Source organism: Lepisma saccharinum, chromosome 5, assembly GCF_977018435.1.
Source record: "Lepisma saccharinum chromosome 5, izLepSacc3.1, whole genome shotgun sequence".
NCBI classification, from domain to species: domain Eukaryota; kingdom Metazoa; phylum Arthropoda; class Insecta; order Zygentoma; family Lepismatidae; genus Lepisma; species Lepisma saccharinum.
In genome coordinates this window covers 91,755,334-91,774,192 of record NC_139233.1, presented here as the reverse complement: position 1 = coordinate 91,774,192, position 18,859 = coordinate 91,755,334, and the positions used below count along the sequence as shown (strand labels likewise).

The 18,859-nt window shown below is 37.7% G+C and overlaps 1 protein-coding gene across 1 annotated transcript in view; it reads left to right on the top strand.

Moving 5' to 3' along the window:
* LOC145988428 (PX domain-containing protein kinase-like protein) overlaps positions 1 to 18,859 on the top strand; it is a 109,584-nt gene that overhangs the window by 22,296 nt on the left and 68,429 nt on the right. The window contains exons 3-5 of the mRNA XM_083123320.1: positions 3,849 to 3,945; positions 12,506 to 12,732; positions 15,250 to 15,493. Of these exons, the coding sequence (XP_082979446.1) occupies positions 3,849 to 3,945; positions 12,506 to 12,732; positions 15,250 to 15,493 (568 nt within the window). The remainder of the gene's footprint in view (positions 1 to 3,848; positions 3,946 to 12,505; positions 12,733 to 15,249; positions 15,494 to 18,859) is intronic.

Genomic DNA, 18,859 nt, shown 5'->3' with positions numbered 1-18,859 from the left:
GTTCAGTTTTGAGTTGCAGTGTGTAACTAATATTTTCTGTAAATTTTCAAAAAGAAATGAATGACGATTGTCAGCTAGCACACTTTTATACATAGAAAAACTCCTTTCAACATCAACAGAGGTAATAGGGGCATATTTAAAACATACAATGTCACTTGGTTCTAATTCGGTTTCAGAGTCTGGCAATGAAAACGTTTTCCCACACAATACGTCACGAATAGAACATTTTATTGTGTATCCTGCATTTTTCCCTAGCACTTTCTGCATCTTTTCTCTCACTTGTATTCCAACAGTACCTGGAACTGCTTCCAAATTATCCTGAACTTTGTTAAGGACATTAACTTGATCAACCAATGTAGCTCCAGATGTCTCGAGTGAAGTTATGGCAGAAGGTAGGAAGCCGAAGTTGGACTTTATATAGCATAATTTTCCCTCCATTTCTGGATCAGCCAAGAGTTCCTGTGCTTGTCTTATACACAATGCTTCACTGCTGTCGAACGAGGTTACAACTTCTTTCACAACTTTATAATTTTCACAATAGTAACCACAAGCCTCTAACCATGTACCCCATCTAGTAAGAATAGGAGCTGGTGGCAAAGGCACATCAGGTGCATCAGACCTAAAAGGTAACACTCGTGATGGGGACTTGTTTGCAATCAGTTGGTCTACATCAGGAAAGTGACTTCGCAGTTCTTCAGCAATACGGTGACACGCATGTGCAAGACATGTTACATGTACCATTTTCGAGTACAGACCTTTCAGAGAATTCCCTGCTTTAACCATGTACGGTGCCGCATCTGTTACGAAAAGCAACACCTTGTCATATTGAATGCCGTCGGGCCACAATAACTGCATCGTGTTATTGAAAACTTTCCTGATCGTTGAATAATTCACTTTTTCTAGACATTCACAATTTATTAGAAACACTTGAGTAGACTCGGATTCCTGCATCGTACCAATCACTACATTTGCAATGTACCGTCCGAGTGAGTCGGTATTTTCGTCAATTGACACTCATATTTTTTTACCATGAATTTTCTGCCGAATTTGATCCATTGTTTGGTTGTAGCATTTCTTGACATAATTTTTCCTTAGCGTGGAAGAATCTGGTATTGATTTCCCAGTATGTTTTTCCAAAAATGCTCGAAGTTTAGGATTATTTAGTTTACTTAGAGGAATGTCGAATAACAGAGGATTTGGAGGAACACTCACCCATTAACAATTGCACCGTCCTCTTCTGATATTGAATTTGCTTCAGAGCTGCCTTGTGTTTCTCGCGGTTGACATGTTGCTCCACCGTGAATTTCTTTTCCGCAGCAACTCTTACACCACAAAGCTGACAGAATAATACTGATCCGTCTGTACTGAATGTATTTTCACCATACTGGGACACAAACTGTTTTAATTTGTACTGTGTACTTTGCTTGGTTTTTGGCATCTTGTCCAATGCTTCGAAAACCTGCTATACTGAACACTGCACCGAAGTAAATTCTCGCAATAAACAGAAACTTCGACAATGGCCAGATCACACGTTCCATCCATTCACTTTCAAGGAACACAACAATTGGTCTGAGCAGATTAGAAGGCAGGGCAACGACTTTCTTCTCCTGGGGCAAAATTGCGAGCTGTTTTGAACTAACAATTGAATTTCATTGTAAGGAAATCATTATATTCGTGTTGTTTATTTTCTTCTGAGACGGATGGAAGGTAGCTGCGGTTTCATATATTTTAAATTGTCTAGGGAAGATATGAAAAAATAGGATATTTATTCATCTTAATCCTTTCACGTTAATGCTGCCCATGCACTCGCAGCGTACAAGTGCTCTGGAAAACTAAGAAAATAAAAAAATGACCAAAAAATGACTTAAAATGCCAAAAAATGACTTATACAACCCATAATGGCAAAAAATGCAAAAAAATGCCCCAACAAATAGTGCTTAAAAGTTTCAGCACGACATGAAACATATACATATTAAAAGATTTGGGTTTCTTATTCACCAGAAAAAAAGATGCAATTTCATCAAAATCCTAGCCCTACTCATAAGACATCATCTGTTCATCATTTTGGAAAACAAGAATTAATTGTGTGACTGAATATCAGGGACAATCAGCAAAATAATTATTCTAAAAAGGCAAACGGTCAGCCAGTTTTGGACTTGTGAGCATAACCACTTGAGAAGAAAATGTGTTGTCAGAGATTCAAATTTAATTTTAACATTCTATGTCAATCCGAAGGCTGTACACAGTCCCTAGTTTGCAGGCTATAGTTTCATCAATTTTTACTTTTCCTCACAGTGTGTACAATCATGGACATGTCTGGTTTGTAAGGATCTCATTGACTTTGAACGAGGCTGTTACAACCCAGAAGTGTCCATGACTGTACATATATTAATTAAACTATAGTCTACATAACTGTACATATATTAATTAAACTATAGTCTACAGAACACTGCCTTCCTCAAAAACATATTCTTAGGTGTCTATCGTGACACATTCCTCTCAACTTGTGAGGTGAACTAAACTTGGTTACCTTGACATACACGTGATGGCTGATATTGAAATTATGAATGAATAATTATGAAACCTCATTCACTGTTTTTTTTTTAACTTTCATTTCTAGTATGTGTTACTATTGTGTTTTTAACCTTTTAATAACTAAGCCAGTAAGAAGTTATATAAGTAATACATGTGCACAATAAGAATATGATAGAAATTCCTGAAAAACTACTGTGCATCATGAATTTCCTATTGATTTTTAACATTAACTGGCCTGTCTGCCAAAAATAAATTAGGAACTTTAATGTGTTTTACTTATTCCATAGCAATGACAGTTTTGTCATGATTGTAAAAGTAATATTCACCTGATTATTATTCTATGATTGTGATTAAATTAACTACAAGATTCTACATATAGAAACAACTATTACAATAATACAGAGTGATCCATTGAAGTGTAGACCTCCTCGTCGGTGTTTGCGCTATAGACCAGCGAGGCACTCATGTCCATATGTTGGCACTGTAGACTGTTCGTGAATCAAGCATTCAAGTTTCTGTAACTAGTTTAGAGTGATTTACTTACCAATTCATAATATAAAGTGCTGTAACTGACCGCCTTCGTTGTCCACACATTTTTGACATCCTTCCAAGTTAAGTTGCCCTTAACTTGCTCCAGTTCCCGTCAATTAATGTTGGTAATCTCTTTGCGGATGTTACATTTCAGTTCTTCCAGGGTGTGTGGATTTGACTTGTACTATACAGCATTTTTAATCTACCCCAGAGATAAAAATCACATGGAACTTTTACACCCTGGAATCTTGTTTAAAATTGCCTTTGAACCTTACGTGCTGATTGAGTTAACACATGTAAATCATAAATAAATATACGCTGTGCAGTAGAAAACATTTGCTAAGCCATAACACACTTTGCGGTTGAATACAGTAGAAAAAGCACAATATGTAACACTTCACAGTTGCCAGACTAATAAACAGGCCACACAATACAACATACAGACCCTTACCTCATGTCTACTTTCATGACCTCTGTAAAAACCGGTTTCTAGACCCCTTGCTACATTACGTTAGTGGGTGTCATAATAAGATGTATCAAAAATGTGTGTGCATCGAAGGTGACTAGTAAGTAAATCACTTTTTAAAATAATTATGGAGACTGTTCTGCACTTGCTTTATCAACACACTATGATGCCACGAGTGCCTCGCTTGCCGATAGAGCAAACACCGATGCGGCGGTTTACACTTCACATTGTATTTTTTAACGTATTTAATTATAACATGCTTGTTTTTGTTATTGTTGTCCTCAAAGTAGGATGTTAAAATATTATTTTGTTATAGAATTATTTGAACACAGTGCTACTAAATCCAGTGCTAGCATTGTCTCTACCTGTGAGGAAGTTCCTAGACCAAGAAAATTATTCCGTGCCATTCCAAGGTAAAATAAGTTCGTAATGAAATTTTATACTCTTGTAAGCTTATTGTATTCATTGAAATATACTGTGAATAGATGAGTATCTGTGCGTGTGTGCACATGTGAGACTGAGAGAAAGAAATATGAATTAATAGTGGATTATAATCCAAGTCCAGATATTTTCCAACAGAACAATTTAATGTACTTTATGTATTGGTGGAATGACTGATAGTTTCCAATCTGATATTTGTATAAACACCCTCTGTACATCAGCTTTCACACCAAAGTGGCATGTGTCACTTGCAACCCAACCTTCAGAAATAAATGCAACCTTTCATACCTTACACTATATGCCATTATTTCACCAACTTTAACTTGTACTACTTAACACATTGAGCACCAAATGGAAAATCCTGAGCCAGGTTGATTTTTGTGATATTTATGACTGTGCATGTGTATCATATTGATACACATTGATACCTTCTAAATGGCCCATGTGTATCATTTCTCATAGAAATTGCACACTACAGTTTGAGATGTGTGTATCAGAAATTGTACACACACTCATTGGTTTTGCATTGATCTAACAATAGGCATGGCCCTAGAGAAGAACCTGGCATAAAGAGTTTTGGCCTGAAATAACCATGAAAAAATATATAACCAGAATTATTCAGTGTTTTTTTTAAAAATGTACATGCATGAAATTGTATACAGGTTTCATGTTAGCCATGTTTTTCATAAATTTCACTATCATATTAGTCTACCATAGTTTTGAAGATAATATCGGCCCATATCTGAAGTGTGGCCCAGGACATTCTTCATGAGTTAGAAGTAAATAGCACTTGCAGCCGTAGTAGTATTTCTGTAGCAATGTACCTGTTCTGTTGATGGTTTGAATGGAGCGGTCTATTGCCTGAAGAATCTCTGTAACAGTTCGGTCTTCATCTTAGAGATCAAATCAAAGTCACAGGGGCTGGTAGTGCATTTGCCAGCCCCATCAAGCTAACAAATCCGAGCATTGTCCTCCAAAATGATGGGAGCAGGGGTTTATCCATGATTTTTCCTTTGGGGGGGTGGGGTGTTCAAAACTTTTGGAGGGGTAAGTTTGGGGATGTTAAGTACATATTTTGGACCGTTTTTAAAATGTTCGCCCTAATTCAATTTGTTCATAGATGTTTTAAGAGATTAACCCTCCCCCCCTTTCCCTTCACGCAACATTTCAGAAGCAAAAATATGTCAAATGCAGAAAAAGATGGAAAATAGATTTTTGTGATAATGTTTCAGTCTTAACATTTTGAATATTGCTTTCCAATAATGTTCAGTACTTGGTTTAATCAATCATTAGATAAAACACAAGAGATGACATTGAAAAACACAAAATTTAAATGTATTATTACCAGGAATCAATTCAAGCAATTCTTAAGCTAGTTATAAAGAAATTAGAAACATTTGTGCATTATTTTTTAACTGTATTTATATGGTTCTTGTAGGTGTAACTCTGAGTTTATCTTGGGGGTAGCCGAATTCATCGATGAAATCGGTGCATGGGTGCGTGCACGCTTGCCTGTATGAAGTAGTAGTAATAAGTACAGATGTAATATGACTCTTGAATAAATGATTATACTGCAAGCAAGAAAATTTTTAGAACTATTTCTTTGCAAACTGATTATGCATATTATTAATTAAACATAGCGACAGTAACCCACGATGTTTACTCTTTACAATCTTGCTTCGCTTGTTCGGCGTTCTCTTTATCTCAGCACATGCCTCCTACCCCCTCCTGTTCTAGCTTCAGTTAGAAAATATGCATATATATAATTTTAATACATAATTCTATGTAGCAAGTAAATTCCAAATTCTGCTGGTGTTTTCAAATCTCTGTTTAAACAATGATTCACAAACTGAAATAAAGTAATGAAACTCCCTATATATTTAGAGCATGGCCATGAAGACTTTAAAATATAGTGGGAAGTTGGATGCACGTTCAATAGATACCTGGTATTGCTTTTGAACTAAATCGGTCAAGGACTTTCATATTGAAGTCTTATACCCTTACAAAACTTTTACAACTCTCTTCTAATATATAATTTCTTTTACAAAGATAAGAACTCTTAGAGCCACAAAAAAGGGTCACATACATTAACTATAGACGTGAATGAATCACTTGTGTTCTTCATGAAATACTTGCAGTTGAATACTCAGTCAGTAAATTTATATTGGTACTTTATGAATATCCGTTGGAAGGAATTATACCTACATATAGTGTCACTGCTTTTCTACTCACCACTTTCAGTTTCTATGTGACTGGTTTCATTTTATCTTACCTTCTTCAGCCAGTTCTGCAGTTAAGTTTCAGACATTGTTACAGAATGACAACACACGAACTGAGATGCTACACTGAGGCATTTAACTGTTCTTTTCTCTACCATTCCAAAATCATCCATCTTGCCCAAGTTACAGAAAAATAGTGTTGCTAACCGTAGTACCAGAATTCACTAATTGTATCTTCCAACTTCTTCCCTTACTTTTGTCGTACATTTTTCACATGAAAGAATCGAAAGGAAAATGCAACAAAATGTAAATTTCAATGACTCAGGGGTTGAATTTACAAATCTGTAATGTATTTAAGAAATGTTTATTTAGGTATTCAAATGCTGTACTGTCAAGACTGTGTGCGGTATGTGCTCCCTGTAAAGAGGAAGAGAGGTCAGTTTATCATTTTACAGATGGCAATGTCCCTTCCCTAGAGCTGACTGAAGCCTTGTCTTGTCAAGGGAGCTAGTGTTTCCAGGAAATGGCTATGCTGCACATTCCACCCTCCTTCCTTGACACCTTGGTTTTAGTTGATCGAAAGGTCCATCGGACTATGCTTCTTGTAGAGCTACAAATTGTTCCTTTCTGTTAATGTTGAAGTATTGTCATTCTATTGTCGATATAAAAATCCATATTTTTGTGTTCCACTTTTTTGCTTGGGGGTGTTCGTAAAAATTTGGGTGGTGTTAGGGGTGTGTGGATAAATCATTGGATGGGAGGATTCAGCAGAAAGCGTCGCCTCTTCTTTCGCAACACAGGTTGCAGGTTATGTTCCAAAATGAACAGTAATTCTGTGCATTGATGGTCTGTCCTGGAGGTATGGCGAGAATCACCAGAACTTTCACATTAGTGGGGTTCTGATTATACAACTTTAGACCACCAACTCCAACGATACTCTATTCCTCTTGTCACTGCTCATGCACCTAGTGTTGGAAGGAAAAGTCCCTTTACTGGGAGGTAGCTTAGGTATCAATCTAACATGTGGTATAAGTGAGATGCACCGGTTCCGCTTCATAGCATTGTTGCCACTATTAAATTTCCAACCCACATATAATGCAACATTTACATATGCTCCTTTTCTAGGACATGGCAATATATATTTATAATGTTTCCTTCAAATCCAAATATTTGGATATCTAATTGTAGTTTTTAGTTATATATGTGCTGATTGTAGCTATCTAAAACAAGATAATATATATATATAGGGCAAGTTATTGAGTACAAAATACCAAATAGTCCTGTCATGAAATTAGTGCATCACACTGAAACCCGATCTGCACAAGAACAGATTTCCTACAAACGTATCACAAATTGTAGACACTTGGGTGGCATAGTTTTGTTCAGAAGAGTCTGTTTTTCCTTTCCCATAGTATTTCCCTATGAAATGACAAAAAGAAATAGTAACTACATGCAAAATGAAGGTGTATAATTATTGATACACATGGTGATAATATTAAAAAAAAACGTACCAGGTCTTGTGATTAATTTTTGATGCACAGGACAAAAAACTGTTACAGTTCAAAAGAAGAATAAGCCAAAATAACAGCACAGTTAGACTGTCATAAATGTCAACTTCGCCCAGGAGGGTCAACTCACTTATTTCCTTGTGGTGGGTGCTGAACGTTCAAAGCAGGGTTGTTAAAGGTTCAAGAATTTTAAATAAATTCAATTCCAGTCTAGGAGAGATATTCAGCAAGCAAAAATGTATTCTGGATCATAAAGAACCTTTTTTTCTGTAAAGTATTTAGATTCGGTCCAGGAATCTTTTTTCTGCAGCGGAATCCAATAGAACCCATTAGAATTTATGGGTTCCTGTACCTTTAACAACCCTGGTACAAAGTACGATTTATTATTATGTATCAATGTTAGTTGGTGTTTTAAGTCCACTTTATGCTCAGTAAGGCTAATCGGGACTGTACCTACAGTTTAAAGTGGGATTCCAAACCAATGTGTGCTTCCACCGCATATCGAACCCCGGACCCCTTGATTACAAGGTGACAACTCTACCACTGTGCCATCAGAGAGGCCCTATTGTGTATCAAATTTGATACATGAAGCCAAACTGGAGGAACCATTGCTTTTTTCAAAGTGGATGAGACCGTGTAGCTTGCCACTTTGGTATGAAAGCTTCCCAACTTGGTGCAAAATTTTGCATTTTATTGCTATTTTTATGAGTAGCTATAAAGGTTTTGTGAAGTAATTGTCTTAATACACAGTTCCTTTTTCTAAACACAAAACCTAAACCAGTCATCTGGATACATATGTTAATTAACGAGGTGAAAGATCATTTGTAATTTTATATCAGATTGGTACAATTTCAGTTATTGACAAGAATTTCATATCAGTCCATCCCTATTATGCACTTTTAAAAAAAAAAAAAAAAAAAAAAAAGGTAAAGTGTTCCCCTGTGCATAGCACCACGCCATGAAGGCGTATAGGGGGTGTAGGGGTAACGCCCCACACTTTCTTGATCCGGTCGTGAGTGGGGGTGATGTGATCAGCATCACGCCCCTGACCGCCTTTACCCCCCAGGGTTTCCCCCAGGTACCCATGTTATTCGACGCTGGGTGGGCGCCGGGGCCGCTTTCACCGTTAGAAAAGTTCCCGGATTTGAACCGGCCGGGGATCGAACCCGGGACCTTGAGCATGGTAGTCAGACGCGTTACCGACTGAGCCACCGCGGCCTTTTATTATGCACTTTTAGACTGCATTTTTTTGTCAATTTTACTTTTTCTGATTACTTTCATCACTATTTTAACATAATATTCTCCAAGTGCAAGCATGGCTATACAGATATTTAGGATTTCCAAATGAAGATTAACATTCAAATTAACAATAATACGTTAACGTGTGACACATTGATAAAATAAGGCTTGTATTTTATTAGTTAAATAATAGACAGAAAATTTGTTTGTACATCAAAATTCCACTAGTAATATTACTAGTTTTTGTACCATTGAGTCTGGTACTTAATATTTTAACTTATATCACCTTGCTTCCAAAACACACAATTCGGCCCTGAAATTTTGAGAAAATTTTAAGTTAAAATATGCAAGTTTCAGATCTCTCTCACTCAGAACCATTTGTTGGGTCTCTCTGAAAGCCAAATTATATAAATGCTCTCCCTCTTTTTTCTTAAATGAAATTGTATGTATATAATATTTTGTAAAAGAATGGAATCAAATTCTGCTGAATTTATAACATAGATATCAATTTGCAGCATGTTCTTTGCCGAAAAGTAATTTATTTAAAGATCTTCTTCAAATTTTGAGACATGATTTTCATTTTGGAAAGAGATATGTGATTAGATCTGTGCACCTAGTGGAGAAAGGAGATATGGATTTTTTTTTTGGGGGGGGGGGGTAATGCAAATATCCATTATCATCATAGTGACATAAATTCAAATGGGGTTGAAGGCCTCCCTCATGGCATAGCATAGCATTAACATCGTCAGTTTGTAATCAAGGAGTCCTGGGTTCAATACCCAATGGAGGCATATATCACAATGGTTCAGATCCTACTTTAAACTGTGGAAGCCTTTCTGTGTATAAATTCGACTTAAATAATTCAAAATTCAAATTGGATTGAAATACTGTTGGGTTAACAATATTATTAAATTTCATATTTGTACCATTCTTGGCACGTTGATGTTTTTAAAAATGTATGCAACATATTTATTTCGTTTGGCAATTTTTGAAAATTAATAAAATTGTATTTGTGTTGATAATTTAATAATAAACAGCACATTGGTGATTATTGTAGATTAGACACACACAGGAGATGTACTACGTAAAAATTTTCAGCGAAAAATGCAGGCTTGAGCATGACTCAAACCAGGCGAGGCGAGGCTGGCTCGGTAGCTCAACGGTTATAGGAATGGCATGGTATGCCAGAGACCCGGGGTCGAGCCTGCATTTTACACTAAAAATGTCTGCGTAGCACATTGGTGGTTTTTGCAACAGAGGGCGTCTGACAAACTTCTTGTTTGCATCAACAGATCCAATGGACTTAGAAAGCGAGGGGGACCTACATTGTAGATTACATAGTTTGCTGAATCATTTCCAAGATTGCTAATTTATTTGTAACAAAGATACGAAAACAAAACATAGCAATTTTTTGTTATAGACAGACACTTAGCCATTTTGGAACTGATTCAGCAAAGTACATAATCCACACTACAAGTGTTTTTCTTCAAATTTCTATTAAAGCTATGTAGAAATTTAAGCAAATAAAGCAGCCTTGATCAGGACTCAAACCTGGGTCTCAGGCATGCCATGCCATTTCTTTACGAAGAGAGAGAGCCTGTACATAGTGCATTTGGGTGTGTGAAATCATAATATAGTATACAGCTTCATGCTGAGAGAAGCATCGTTGACATCATCAGTCTTTCAAAGTGCACACATCTCCTTGAGGAGAAAATTCCACACATCTAAGAAAAAAAGTGGTAACGAGAGCTGGCTCCATAGGTCAGTTGGTTCCCATGGCTTCATACCCATGTTGGATCCCCATTGGGGGAACATTGATCCCACTTTAAACTGTACGTACAGTCTCGATTTGCCTATCTGACCATAGAGTGGACTTATATGAACTGTGAGCCCGACCCTGTGGCCGAGTGGTTAGCACATCGCGCTGCGACGCCAAGGGTCCCGGGTTCGAATCCTGGTCGGGCTTGGTTGTTTGTGAATGTCCATTCATCAATTTCATCATTTCATCACTCATCCCCATCTTCGCAAATTAGCCAAGAGGCACAAAACGCGAAGTAAAATAAAACTAAATCAATCAATCAATATATGAACTGTGCCAATTTGTAGAGCAATGGTATGGTATGCCAAGGGCTGCGGTAGCTCAGTTGGTAGCATCTGGCTACCATGCAGAATACCTGGGTTTGAATCACCAGGGCTGGTCATCTGGACTAGAAGTTTTTCCAGTTACAAGGGTCATTCAAGGTTGACCAAGACTTTTGTGCGTAAAATATTACTTCGGCAGGACAGACCATGATTCCTTGCGAGTAACCATGATCCTTTGCGATGCATTTGGCGCATGCGCAGTAGCATAAACAAAGATGGTGGCAAGTAGTGTATCTGTTGCTGTGGAGCAACAGTGTATAATGAAATTTCTTGTGAAGGAGAAGGTGAAACCTGCTGAAATTTGGCGTAGACTGCAAACACAGTATGGTGAACAAACACTGTCACATGCAAGAGTGTGCAAATGGTGTCAACAGTTCATTGAAGGGCAGGAGTTGGTAGCAAATGAACCACTCGGACACATTTGCCCAACTGCAGTCACTCCTGTGAATATCGCACGTGTTGAACAAGTTATCGTTGAAGACCAGCGAGTAAAAGTGCGTGACATAACACATACAGTCAATATCAGTGTTGTACATGGGGCCGTTCGGAAGAAAAGACCTGGAATGTTGTCGAAACATGTCATTCTTCTCCATGACAATGCCAGGCCACACGCTGCCCATTTGACTCAAACAACACTGGCCAACTTGCACTGGAAGGTTTTACCACACGGTCCTTACAGTCCAGATTTAGCCCCCAGTGATTTCCACTTGTTTGGGGCTCTTAAACAACATTTGGGCAGGACTCACTTCAGACAGATGAGGAACTCAAGAATGCTGTCCTGCAGTGGTTACGACACCAACTACTTCTTTCTATGCCAAAGGCATGATGGAACTTTCACAACGATGGCAAGGGTGTCTGGATGTTCAGGGGGAATACTTTGAAAAACTGACATAGTTTGGTGCTTCTATGTATGTATATTTCCTGTCTAGAAATAAAAGTCTTGGTCAATCTTGAACGACCCTTGTATTTCCCTGTTTCTGCATGGCTCTCAGGCCCGCCCAGCTTTGTATCAATGGGCACCTGGGAGGGGGAGGGGGAGGGAGTTAAAGCAGCTGAGCGTGATGCCGATCACATCATCCCAAGTGTTGCCGAGATCAAGAATACGTGGAGCTCTACCTCCACATCACCCCATATGCCTTTATGGCATGTGTTTACATGCAAATGGGTACTTTTACCTTTTTACCAGACACTCATGTTCGAGTCCTGGCAAAGCCTGCATTTTTTAGATTTCCATGTAGTACAATTGGATCTGATGATGCAAATGGGAAGTTTGTGAAACATTACCTGTGATAAAAACAATGTGCTGTGTTTAATATTAAATAGTGAATAGAATGTATTTTCCAACATAACATAAACCATACATTGTCTCAAATAATAAAATTGCCTCAGACAAGTTTACTATTGTATAATGTATATATTTTCAGAACTTGCGTTGCAGCATGTGTCTATGGCCTTCAGAAGTGAAATAAATTATGAGATAGTGAAACCCGTACCTGAAATAGGATGGAGGTTGCGCAAACATTATTTTCTAGTAAAAGTTAGAAACAATCCCAAAGAAGAAAAGCTCTTGTCTTGGGTTGAGCATGGACCTGACAAATATTTAGAAGACAAGGATTTGCAAGGAGTGTTTAAAAGCATGTCCTGTATGCAGGTAAATATTTCCCGCATTGATAATTTACTTATTATTAAAAATGAGATAAAATCACTATACATACTGTATTATGTCCTCCAAATTTTTAATTGTCCTTGATCCTTCTTTGGGGATGGGAGAAAAAAATGAGTTTGTTAGCAGATTGAAAATGGCGAAAAGAATGGAACCTACTTTTGAATTGGATTTATTGCACTATTTTACAGTAACCAATATTCTACTGAGCAGAAAAAAAGGAATGTTTTGGTGTAAAACACAAATGACAAATGATGTGTACAAAACATAGTACAGAAACTACATACCTTACTCTATTTCTCCACATATTTGCCACACCCATTCAAACACTTACCATAGCGTGATACGAGCTTGTTGATAACGTCATTGTACTCGGTTGCTGCCAATGTAGTGACAGTATCTTTGAGTTCATCAACCATGGCTAAGTGACATTCATTACATCATTACCATACACTTCTGTACACAAATTTTCTCGCATGTAGTGTGTGCTTCGTGCTACAGTTGAATATTCCATCTTTCCGGAAAGTGCATTGCTAGCAACAGAGTACAATGATCGTATCAACATATCATGCTTTGATAATTTCTTGAATGTGTATGGCGAATATATGGAAAATTAGAATGAGATATGCAATTTTTGTACCATAAATGTTTTGCACACATTATTTGTTGTTTGTGTGTTACACCAAAACGTTCCTTGTTTTCTGGATGAACCTCGTACAATTGCAAATGTTCCATGTAGATCATGAGTAAGTATACATTCAGGAGTCTATAATAGATTTTTCATTAATAAGACAAACTTATATTAGACATTTACTTCACAAAAGTTTACACAAATTGAAGACTATTTATTGAGATATTGTAATGGTAAAATGTTTAACCAATAAACTGTTTTGTTTATTCATGTAACCACTGGAAATACATTTTATAAACAGTGTCAAGTTTCTGTACTTACTGTTCACTGGTTCTGTCCAACATTCCCAGATCCTTTCTCAAGTAATCACGGGATTTAAAACATCATAGAGGGTTTTTAAAAAAGTTGAAAGGCCATGGATAAAATACGTAGGCAGCATCATGCTGAACATAAAAGTTCGATAACCATGAAGTGAGGTCCTATCATTTGAACACTGCTTCGAACTGCAAATAAGATGACTTACTAAGCACTTGTATGTTATGTTTACATTGCCCTTCATAGCAAAGTGGCTAGCAATGCATTACATCATCAGGGGTCCCAGGTTCAAATCCCAGTCTGGTCATGCATGTTCTTTGTGAGTGTCCCTTCATGCATTTCATCATATGATCACTCATCCTCATCTTCGTAATTAAGCGAAAAGTGGCAGAAAATTGAAGTAAAATATCACAAACCAACCAACCAATACCAGTTGAGTTCTGATTAACACGTTAACTGCCACGTGTGTTGTATTTAACTCACACTAGTTTTACGCCAGGGTCCTCGTGAGCCTTATCTTGGGAGCCTAGTGGTACACTGGCAATTCACACTACCATGCTGTAAAATACATGTTATGTGAAAAGTAGCCCCGTGGACAAAATTTTGCAAATGGTTCATGAAAATATTTAATAATGCTGTCATTGTTACAATTAATACAAACCATTTAATAAGTGTAGAAGAAATTAATAGATGTACGTTAGCTACTTTTCTATTTATTTTTGCCTTTAAATTTCACTTAAATCTAACAAAAAACTATTTCACTCATGAACTGAGTTTTTTTTTCTTTCAGATTGTGCGGCCTTCAATTATTGCTGGCCAGTTCCTTGAACAGTATTGATACAATAGGACAAGGCAGAGTTGTGTTACAAATAACAAAAGACTCAATGCTCAGTGTTACAAATAACAAAAGAGTCAATGCTCAGAATAAACACTTCTTGGAAAAAAGCTGTGGTAGCTCAGTCGTTAGGGTGTCTGACTACCATGCGAGAGACCCGGGTTCTCCAGTGGCGGAGAATGGGGATTTTTCCACCTGTTCAAATGGCTCTGGCACCCACAGAGCATCTTATAAAGTGGGTACCTGGAGGGTAAAGGCAGCCAGGGGTGTGGTGCTGATCACATCACCTGCACCTTCGGCTGGGATCAAGAAAGTGTGAGGGCCCTAACTCCACCGCCCTATATGCCTTCATGGCATGGTGCAAGGCACAGGGAAGCACTTTACCTTTTTTTTTAATTCTTGGAAAAAAACAATATGCTGTGAGCCAAATATAGCTCATGTGGAGTTCAGCATAATAACTGATTCTAGTGCCACATGAGTTGCACATGACTGACACATGTAAAATAATTAAAAGTAACAATTTTTCATCTAATCATCAAGGAACATATTGCTTTAAACATTTTTATTATATTCTCGTAATACAACATGTCCCCAGGTATTTTTTTTCTATTTTGTGGCAGTTAACATGTTAATCTATGCCTTCTTTACTAAGTAGACATAAAATGGATGACAGGGAAGACAATATGAAAGCAATTATTTATTTACTTTTTTTCTTATTTTCCAGCATCCTTACCTTCAAACAATAGATTACCTTAGTACAAATGAAGTAGGTGGACTAGCTGTAAGGAATCTGAATAACGCAGGTAGTTTACGTGATCTAATTTGTTCTTCAAAACCAAAGCAACAATTCATCAAGAAATATGGTAATCTCAAGCTCATCAAGCCTCTTTCCATTAGTGATATTTCAGTGTATGGCCGGCAGATATTGGAAGCACTGAAATTTCTTCATGAGAAAGGATTGCCTTTTGGTAAGTAGCTGGTTTTTCCCTACATTTTGCATTTTATTTGCTGTATTTTAAATAATAATGAACTACCGTATTTGCTGGTGTATGAGACGCACACATTTTTGAGGTAAAAGCTTTATCACTGAATTTATAATCAATTAGCAGTTTTTCAAATATGAAGGACTACTTTCAACAAATATCTTACCTAATCTAACTAGGAAAGAAAACATTTTAATCTTCTTTGTCACACACATCAGAGAAAACAGAGAGAGAAAAGAGACATTTTCCAGAAATGAAGGTGATCAAAGAACCGAGTATCAGCATACAAGATGCACCCAGTTTTTCAGACCTATTTTTAAGGGAAAAAGTGCATTTTATGCTTATATGTGCAGAAGAGTAGATTGTAACTCATTTGTAATGATTTTTTATTTCACAAATTAGTTAGTTTCCTTGCTGCTTTTCTTCTCCAAATGTAAAATTTTCCATTTGTCTTGAACCTAAAATATGACTATAAAAATAGATATTCAACACATAAGTACTCAAGGTTCTTCCTCGCAATTCCATACAATTCCATACACGATAACGTCGCCTTGTAATTAAGGGGACTGAAGTTCGATACCCAGTGGAGGCACATAGTGGTTCGGATCCCACTTGAAACTGCAGGTTCAGTCCCGATTAGCCTTACTGTGCATAAAGTTGACTTAAAAACAAAATTGAAACTCCATACATGATCAATTCAAAAGTTTATTCTTGAATCAAAAGTCTTACCTCAAATTTTTATTTCGTACTTAGTTGTTATCAATGACTCTGCATACATGCAAGAGATAATTAACAAAACTCATATTTTTAAGTACAAGATTTAAAATCAAGTTAAAGCAAGCTTCTCACAAATTTATTATGGACAGGATCCTTATTGATTGGGGGTGGGTGGTACGTACGAGGTGTATTTTTTAAGTAAGTACCGTTTTGATATGTACAAAAAACAAGTAAACTTTTTGTAACAATTTTATTGTTACATGAAAGACCACACTTTTATCTACTTTTCCACATAATTGCCACCAATATTAAGACACTTATCATATCGAACAACAAGCTTTTGTATTCCGTCGTCATAGAAGTTTGCCGCCTGAGTTGACAGCCACTGCAACACGGCCGTTTTGAGGCTATCATCGTCATCGTGGCGCTGACCTCTGAGATGCTTCTTCAGTTCCAGAAACACGTGGTAGTCACTGGGCGCTAGATCGAGCTGTATGGAGGATGATCAAATTGTTCCTAGCCAAATGATGCGATGAGATCTTGAGTTCGATTGGCCGCATGTGGACGGGCATTGTCATGCAGCAAAACAATCCCTTTACTCAGCATGCCGTGCCTTTTGTTTTGAATGGCACGGCGCAGTTTTTTTAAAGTCTCACAATATGTTTCGGAATTTATTGTGTCACCACGACGCAAAAAATTAACAAGCAACACCCCCTTCCTGTCCCAAAACACGGTACACATGATTTTCCAGACTGAAATTGTCTGCTTAAACTTCACTTTCTTGGGCGATGTTGAATGCCGCCATTCCATGGATTGTTGTTTTGTTTCGGGTGTAACGTAGGCCACCCATGTTTCATCGCCTGTACACTTCACAAATCTGACTGTGAATTTCAACTGCTTTCATGCCTTTTGCACTAAGAAAACGAATAACAGCGCGTATTTCACAGTCGGCGGGATTCTCAATCGGCGGAGGCATTTTAAATACGCAAAAGCAAATGTATACACGATCGATTGTTGCCGCAATGGCGTCTGTGGCTTGCCAACAGATGTAGGTACACAGTGTGCATGCACGGGACACTGACCTCAGCGCTGCAGCGGCGGAATTTCAAAACGGTACTTACTTTAAAAATACGCCTCGTATATGTACCTGTACCACATGATAGCAATTACCAGGTAATTTCTTGAAAACTACAGATATTTCCATTCTGTCTTTTAGGTTCATTTGCATACATATGAAGGTACAGTGTGACTGAAAATTCCCCAAACTTCAAAAACAAAAAAATCGCCGGTCGTTATGATGATAATGTAATAATTTCTGTGGAAGCTGGTTTGCAAGGGTCTTGGTTGTACACGACACAAGAAATGGCGCTGGGAAGTGGCGCTAGCAGTCGTGGCGAGGAAATGAACTACGAGCAGTGTTGGTAACAAAATAATCACGCCAGTTGCAAGGATGAGTTTGTCGGTGGAGGAGCATGTGTTTTTGTTAGAGGAACTCTATTGTGTACCAGGACATTATACAGCAGTTTATAGCGCTTTTGGATGCCGATGAACGAGATGTGTGGTTACAACAAGACGGGGCAACATGCCATACGTCCAATGCCACCATGGCATTTCTGCGTGAATTTTTTGATGACCGCCTGATTTCATCCGGGCTTTGGCCAGCAAGATCACCTGATTTAACTTCACCCGATTTTTTCTTGTGGGGTTATTTGAAGGGGTAAGTGTACGAAAATAATCACGATTTAGATACCCTGAAAACCAACATTGCCCAGTGCATTACTGCAATTAATGTGCCTATTCTGCATCGCGTAGCACGAAACATGTGCCGTCGCATACGTTTATGCATGCTGCAGCATGGAGACACTTTCAGCATCTCTTGTGATGTGCCTACGTCCACCCAGATATCCAATGAGAAAGATCTACACGATCACACAGGTAAGGTCTACTTGTTCCTTGCTTTCACAGTTTAGGTTAACTGTTGGTTTGGTTTACCTGATTATTGTGTTACCAGCGCTGCTCGTAGTTCATTTCCTCGCCACGACTGCTAGTGCCACTCCCCAGCGCCATCTCTTGTGTCGTGTACAGCTAAGAACCTCGCAAACCAGCTTCCACAGAAATTTTGACATTATCATAATAACGACCGGCGAAATTTTTTTTTGAAGTTTGGGTTCGGGGACTTTTCGATCACCCTGTATAACGTATGACATACTGTATTTCACTGCAGAAACAGTGCGGTGCAACCATTACGTGAAACCTTTTGTGAAAGAAAATTATGCCGGTTTTACTGGTACTTAAAAATCATTTATTCTTAAACTGTCTTTGGTGTAAGATGAGAATGTACGGAATACTTGTGACTATATGTTAAAATTGAATAGTCTAAGAAATCGATGCACATCATTTCTTCATGACAACCTGAATCTGAATTGGCAGCAGATGTCGCCTAGAGCACTATTCCATCCAGGGAATCAGCCAACCTCCGTTTTCCGAATTGGCCATATGCCGACGTTTACTGAATAGACGATGTAAAACTCATTGATACTTTTATCAATAACACTGAATGTAGAAAAATTGTAAACGAAGAAATCTCATGTTACATTTTTAATATGAATAGTAAATAGGTGGAAATCATTGTGA